The sequence below is a fragment of the Prosopis cineraria genome, unplaced genomic scaffold, assembly GCF_029017545.1.
Source record: "Prosopis cineraria cultivar Desert tree isolate PC_DT_omini unplaced genomic scaffold, ASM2901754v1 PC3, whole genome shotgun sequence".
In the NCBI taxonomy this organism is placed as follows: Eukaryota; Viridiplantae; Streptophyta; class Magnoliopsida; order Fabales; family Fabaceae; genus Prosopis; species Prosopis cineraria.
Genome location: NW_026555334.1, coordinates 7,014,626 through 7,022,591, shown reverse-complemented (window position 1 = coordinate 7,022,591; position 7,966 = coordinate 7,014,626). Strand labels below are relative to the sequence as shown.

At 37.4% G+C, this 7,966-nt stretch overlaps 1 protein-coding gene across 1 annotated transcript; it reads right to left on the bottom strand.

The window, feature by feature from the left end:
- Nucleotides 1–568: 568 nt before the first annotated feature.
- LOC129305929 (uncharacterized) lies at nucleotides 569–7,255 on the bottom strand. Its single transcript, XM_054946148.1, has 11 exons — nucleotides 6,753–7,255; nucleotides 5,874–5,998; nucleotides 4,998–5,442; nucleotides 4,770–4,885; nucleotides 3,698–4,481; nucleotides 3,115–3,549; nucleotides 2,709–2,897; nucleotides 2,377–2,604; nucleotides 1,736–2,078; nucleotides 1,442–1,625; nucleotides 569–1,335 (listed from the first exon to the last, which is right to left on the bottom strand). The coding sequence occupies exons 1-11, from the start codon at nucleotides 6,957–6,959 to the stop codon at nucleotides 834–836; spliced, it is 3,558 nt and encodes a 1,185-aa protein (XP_054802123.1). The 5' UTR covers nucleotides 6,960–7,255; the 3' UTR covers nucleotides 569–833.
- Between the last annotated feature and the right edge of the window lie 711 nt (nucleotides 7,256–7,966).

Genomic DNA, 7,966 nt, shown 5'->3' with positions numbered 1-7,966 from the left:
GATTATAAAAGCCTTTTTTTTTAATGTTTTAGGTGCAGTGCAACAAAACAGAGTGAAAAAAAAAAAACAGGGACCAAAAAAAAAACTCATATACATTCCCTTATATACTTAATATATTTTCATTCAAACAAATCAAAACATATAAATTTTAATATATTAATAATATCAATAATAAAAATTTATTATAAAATAAATAATCTATAAAAATACACATTTTTTAATTTAATTAAAAACAAGCATCTTAAATATATAAAGTAAAGTATATAAAATTTTTCTAAAAAAAAAAAACGCCCCATCTCTCATCATTCACCTCCAGCCAACAGGACTGGGAATGATCAAAAATGCAAAAATCAGGTTAAAGTACTAGAGCTTTTTACAAGGTAAACAAATTGCTATACTATTTAGAGACTCCGCATAAAAACTTTCAATGTAATAATATCAAATCAAGAACCGATTCATTGAATATGTAAAAAGTTGCACTATTCATATACTCCCTCGACATGTTATGCCGACAAATCTTAAAAAACCATTCCCTCTATCTAAAAATTCAATAAATTTTCAGATCTACTTAAATATAAATACTTCAAGATTCATCATGTGGGCATTTAAGACCTAGCGTCATACATGGGAGGTTGAGGGCTGGCTCAAACAATTCAGATAAATAACATTCTTGGATTAATATATACATTTCAGTACTCCCTCTATACATCAAAAGAATTCAACATGCTTTCAAACGACAATCAATTTCGTCTACTCACTTTACAGCCCTAAGATACATGGTGACAATAACTTCACACTGCTATGTACAAACGGGGATTTTATTATTCCTGTACTTACGCTTCCTGATTATTGTTCATGTTAAGAGTCAAATATTTATACCACAGACCATGAACACTTACTGATATAGTGGCAGCCACAATCAAAACTTCTGCAGCTTTCACTACCCTTTCAGTCAGTAAGCCGGCCCCAACCTTCCGGAGGGCCATTTCTGCTAACTTTCTACCTTGAGCCCCATTTCCGCCGAGCACGACACCTCGGACAGCTGAAAAGACTGCATTTGACACCCTTTCAAACACTGCATCTCCAGCTTGTAAGCTCTTTGGCAGCATCCTGGCAGTAACTACCTTCATTTTCTCTAGTTTCCCTGCATCTATGTCTAAATCACCACCCACGTTGAAATCACAGATTACTTCAACAATATCGTTAACATCGACGTCTTGATCACGGTCTAAGAGATCCGCAAGTTTTTCAGCACACTTTGATACTATGCTTTCCATTTCTGTGGGGCTACCCACTACCTTTTCACCCAATAGAATCTGGCGGCAAATAAGGATGCTGCAATTCCAAATTAAAAAAAAAAAAAAGAATTGTTCAATAACCCACTCTGAAATATTCATAAATCATAAATTTTCTCGGATCTACAATTTTTTGTGCAGCTTACCTAGTGGAAATAACAATGATCCTCTGAATTTGAGACTGAACAGACCTCAGCCTGAATAAGTTAAGTGATAAAGTTTCTGGTAGATCTTCTTGGGTTAGTCCAGATATACCACTTGCTAATTTTAGCAAACCAAGCCTCACAACTAGATCAATCAGTTCTCCTCTGCATTCTGGCAGCTGATCAGCTGTTCAGATACACAAGCATGTCTCAGAAAATCATATGTTTAAAGCTATAATTGAGGGAATTATAGCTGTAGAAGCAATTTTTTTAATTGAAGTTCTGTTAATTTTGAACCTGTAGAATTTGCATCATCACCAGCGGAGGATATTTGACTGCCAGTTGCTTTGGCCAGAATACTTCCCCCAGTTCTGAGAGTGGTGGAAGGAAGACATCCCTGGGTCGAACTATTACCAGTTGTCAAAGCTGAGGAGGAATTCAAGTGTTCTTCCCAGTCCTGATCTTTTGATGCCCGAACTGAAGAGAGCCATCTCAGTGTTGAAGGCAAAGATATGTTGGCATCAGACGGAGATCCATAACGGTTAGCAAAGGCATTCTTCAGGTAGTCAAGACCAGCAGGTCCCTTTAACAAAGGCTCCATTAATTTTATGCGGGCTTTGCTTATCTCTTTCTTAAGAATCTACCATAAGAATTTCGTTAGAAATAAAAGCCAACCAAGAAGAAACAAACAAATAGGAAGCATTCATGCAAGTGCAGATTCCCTGAGATATGATAAAGAACACAAGACTGACAATGGCATTGTTGACGAGAAGTTAAGTCCCTAACTTAGAATCAATCTTCACAAATAATTAGGGAGCAAAATAGACAACACGTCTTACAAAAGCACAACCCAGTAAGAGTAAGCAAAAGTTAATTCAAGATAAAAGCGAGATAGGAAATTTGAGAGGAAGAAAAGGTGTCCAAACTCTACAACATACCTGAGTCTGTTCTAGGACAAATTGTAAGCCCTTGATTAGAGCCATGACACACGAATTTTTTGACTCATCCCTTATTTGACATATTTCATTCAACTCCAAAAATAAATTTTGGTGCTTGGTCTTCATTGTCTCCTCATTGGCTGGAGCTGAAAGCTTTTGCAACGTGACCAGTGAAAAGTCCAGAATCTTTCCAAGGTAATCAACATCCAGGTTACCAGATTGCAGAACCTTTGGGAACAAAGAAGACATGCCAAAAGTGGATGAGTTAAAGTCAATATTCCAATTTAAAAACTAATTGTCATCCCACACCAAGATTATAAACAAGCTGCTACCTGAGAGAAAATGTCTAGATCAATTACTGACAGAATATCCTCCTTCCAGCTTTGAGGAGCCATCTCACAAATTTCATCCCTGACCTCTCTCATGAGCTGAACAACTCGATCATAGTCTGGTTGTTCCTGATTTATGGATTCCATGATGCTATCCCAGAAAACCTTTTCCATTGTCCGTTTTATTTTCCCCTAATAACACAAAGAAGCAAATGAGAACTCAAAATCCTATAGATTGCCATCAGTAGGTGAAATTATTATACAAGTTTCTGCATGAGAAAATTTATTCTCAAAGCGACTCAAAAAAGATGACTTCTAGCCATAAACATCGTCAAAGGCCAGAATATTAATTCATCAAAAATAACTGTCAGACAGTATTGTCATAATAAAAGTACAATGATCTGCTAACCTCAATGCTACTCTGGTAGTGATCAGCAATACCAAAGCCATCAGAGAAACTACGGTGACGTTCATGGAGAAACTCATTCACAAAGAGTTCATTCTCAGTTACCAACTTCTCATCAGAAGAGCCCAGATGACCATCCAAATTTATTCTATCTGCAGAGAAGCCAGAACCTCTAGGTAAAGAAGGTTCAGACTCATTAAATAGGGAGCGCACCACACGATTACTCTTTTGGTTACTCTCAACTGGCAAGTTTATTTCTGTTGAGCTAGCAATAGTTGAAAGAGCAGGAGAGAAGTTAATAGGGCTTGTGCTTGTGCTTTCATTTGCTTTAAAGAATTTAGATCGTGTTTCTGATAAAGCACTCTCCATACGCTCAATCCCAGCATCTCCACTCAGGTGCTGCACCTTTTCTCTTAAAAGTCTCTGATCTTCAGAGACCTGCAGTAACAAATACATGTAAATAAACTTATACCAGTGATTTTGGATATTTAACAGAATACGGAATGACTACACTATATATATTGCCAAATAAAAATGTGTTCACTGACATTCCATAAGAAAATTCAGAATTGACATGGATAATTACCTGACGCTGGATAGCTTTCATATCATGAGTAAGCTTATCATTATCTCCTTCTGGAGTCAACTTGCAAGTCTGAATCATAGAAGCTTCAAGTTGGCATGCTGCCCTAACCAAATCCTTCTCTAATAATTGAGCATCTTTGACCTTCCAGATCACAAAACAATTCAAGTATGAGCACCATGCTTTATCAAAAGCAACAAGCTGAGATTTGAAGGTGAAACGTATTAAAGCTGCTGAATCAGACTCTTCATCAGAACTCAGTACAGGCCCCTCTAGTATAATTTTTAGCAGCAACTCAAACATTCGGACAAACTCTTCAGCAGACTTGGCTAAAGAAATCTCACGCTCCCCCATTCCACTGAAAACAGCATCAGGATGGCCCAATATCATATAGGCACAAAGAACGACCCTCACTGGATACCTTGATAACCTAGCTGGGTTCCTGTTTGATTCCTTAACTGAGCTTACTCTCCTTGTCTCCCTGCTTCTTGTGGAACTCCTAGGAGTCACCTTCTTTCTCGGGGTAGCAACCCGTTTAAGCAGGTGATCAATATTATCCAGACTAGATGAAAGATTAGCAGGGACAACTGCCCTGGACACTTGAAGGCGGCTCTCAATCCGGTCAAGTAAAGCTTTTGCCGTCTGAATTGTAGAAATTGATTCAATCAGAAGGGCAAGCTGCTCAAAAGGCATTGACTTGACAGATTTCTGATTAATTCCCAGAGCATCATAAGCCTTTGCCAAGGCAAAAGTTGTTTTCTTCACACTTAGGAATTGCCTCCAGCACCTGAAATAAGAAAAATGTCACGACTAATGATTGTGAGTAATTTCAAGAAAATTTGGGGGGAATGATTAAAGAATATAATAGTTCCATGGAATTAGCATATGTTGCAAACCAGAAAGCAACTCAATGTGAAAACTGTATTTCAGTGTCAAAGAACAGGAATTATGATGTAAAGAATCTTAGAAGAATGGCTTAGCTAAGGCACCCAAGAAAATTACTCAACATAGCAGAACGGGTCATCTTAGATCCCAACAGTAGCAACCAAAAGATTCTAACTTAAATGCGAATAACCTTGCTAATTTTCTGGAAAGAACCTCTGCTTGCTTAGGCATTCTATTTCGATTCTCTTGCACATAACCATGCAACCTTCCCCTCTGCCTGAGATATTCTGCTCTTTGCCTTTTAGCCTAATTAATCAGTAATTCAAAGTCAAAGACGATTAAAGACAGTGAGTGGCATTAGAAAATTTTAACATAGTAAAAAATCTGCTATGCAAACAACTTTGAGCAACTATTATACCCTTTGTAAACGATCTTCCAACTGGTCCATCATTTTTCTTCTCTCAATCTCTCGCTGGTTAGATACAGACTTAGCCACATGTCTCACTTGTGACACTCGAGCATGTGCCCTCTTCTTTTCTGCTTCCAGCAATCCAAGTCGCTTTGTTTCTGCAGCCACACGTTTTTGGTGAATTGCAGCACGTACACGCTCCTTATATTTGCTCTCCCGAGCCATCCTTCGTAATAATGATTGAGATGATCTGTCTCTCAAGGTAGCCCTTCTTTGTCTTCGAGCCTTCAGTATAAGCATCCTATTAGCCTCTGCCTGTTGAACACGAGATTCCACCTTTGTTCCAAGCATCACACGTTCATTCTCATAACGCATTTTCACACCTGTTTTAGCTGCTTGCCGCAATTCATCCAACCTTGCCAGGCGCATCTGAGCCTTTGCTAAAATGCTCAGTCTGTAGATTAGCCACAAAATTAGTTCAATAGTACAAATAAATCAAAATCCAAATTCCAGAAAATTATTTAGCATATGAAAAGAAATTTTCTTAACTACTCAGTTATTCCTGAACAGAAGAAAATTATCGATCAATTGTATTATTCCAACTGTTTTTATTATGAAAATAAAGAATCTCAAACTTAAAACCCTATTATATTTCTCAGTAACATGAAAAATAGAGAACTGAACAAGCAGCAAAACAAACTTCAAACTATAAACCACATAAAGTCTGACCAAGACAGATAAATTGAAGCGTGGAGAAACTTAGAAAGTAGGAATGAGAAAATAAACACGTTGCCAGTGCTTGGCGGCCATGACTTTAAAGATACATGCTTTACACAAATATTTAGTACCGAAAACTGCAACTACTATTCAATATTGACAACCAACCTCTTCTGTTCAGCAGCTTGCAGCTTTGCTTCTAGTCGCTGGCCAAGATCCTCCTCCTGAGATGAGGACCTGGAGGGGCTTCTTGGTTTTGAACGTGCCTTACTTGAGAGCTTCTCATAGTGCTTCTGCAATAAGTAAAAGAAAGAGGGAGATCATGAGCATCCATCCGAAGGGGAAAGCTCAACCGAACGACCTTTCAAAATCCTCAAACATACCTATACAACAACAACAACAAGCCTTATCCCACTAGGTTAAAAAATGAAAAATAATTAAAGGGGAAGAAGTAAACATAACAAAGAAAAAAACTACAAAGGAAAAACGAGGAAAGGAAAAAGAAGACGAGCGCCAATGGGGCATCCATATAGGGTGAAGAAACCATTACATACCATCAGTAGAAAAGTCTATTTAATCCCAACAAAAATGAACGCTGCAATACAAATTTAAAGAATTGACGGAAAAACAAAACTGAAACGAAAACTCAGCAGGAAAAACCATGGGAACAGCACCACCGTGAAGTGTGAAACAAATTTCGAACAGAAAAGCATCCTCTCCTACCTAACATAGAAATAACCATGTAAACAAAGCAAGGGGGACAATGAAAAGAACTCAAGCGGAATGAAAGAAAAGAAATAATTACTTTTCGGAACCAATTCATATTTTCCACTCTACCTGGAAGCCGATGAATCCAATATATTAATTATTATGATCGCGGTCCTTCCATAATCAATTTTTCCAAAAGAGAATTCATAGTTCCACATCATGAAGCGAAAAAACCGGAAGAAAAAGCAAAATTTTGAAGCCCCCCCCCCCGGTGTCAGTCCCCAAAAACAGTAAACAATCTCACCAACCAAACGAAACTGGCCAGAAACAAGAAATTACCTGTCTTCGAAGATCAGCATCCCGAAGCTTCGCTTCAATCTCCTCAACAGTTCTCGAAGACTTGCACTCCACATCAAGAAACCGTCGCCGGAGCCTCCTCGGAAGCCTCGGCGGCGACAGAGAAGAGTACTCATCAGCGGCCGGGAATTCCATAGCAATCCCGCCACCAGCAACTCTGCCCGCCGATAACTCCACTCCGGCAGCCATCCGTTAAAACGACGTCGTAGGGCGCGCGTGAGTACGTAGTACGTACAAATCAATGTATGAACAGTGATCAGCAACGAAGCCGAATATGTGGAAGATGAAAACGATGAAAAATGGACGACAGACACAAATATATATACAGAAGAAAGGTTTCGAAATTATTATTATTATTAAAAAAAATAAAAACGAAAATGTTGCGACGAGCGGACGAGTGGACACAGCTTTTCGAGCTTGAGTGAGAGAGAAGAAGAGGAGGGAGAGATAGAGAATGAGTTAAATTGCTTCTGTGAGAAAGAAGAAAGGGAAATGGGAAAAGGATATGGGTTTGGTTTTGATGGCTTTATACTTATACAGTACAAATCGTCTTTCGTCCTGTCTTTCTTTTTTTTAAGTTGTTTTCCCCTTGATCACATTCACTCTGAGGTTTTTCTAAGAAGCGAAAGTCCTACCTTCTTCCCTCAAAATTTGTTTCTTTTGCAGAAAAGGAAAAGAAAATCTATATATATGTTTTATTTTAAAATAAAAAATACACAAAATTTAAATCATTAATTTTTTGTATTAATATGATGAGTGCTTGTGAGAAGGATGCTCGTGTAAATGGATATGGATCAGTAAGTAATACAAATTTATTTACTCAACGTATTGTGTGACATAATATCAACCGTCAATTTAATCACACCTCTCAAATTAAGTCAGATTAGTGTCTGCTCTGAATTTTTAGAGGATACGATGCACATGAGTGATGTTCTAAACGTGAATGTTATTTTAAATTTTTAGATGAAAATATATCTTAATAATTTTTAAATATAAATGAAATTCAATAATTATAATTACAACATTTATTGAACGCGTGGGTAAATGGCATTCACCATACCAAATCCATGTACATATACAAGACATTTTACTATCATTACATTAGAAGGTTTTTTTATTTGGTTTTTGTTTAAAACAAAAAAAGATCGAGTCCGGTTTCAATATTGTGTTTGTTATTATTGATTTTTTTTTTTGTT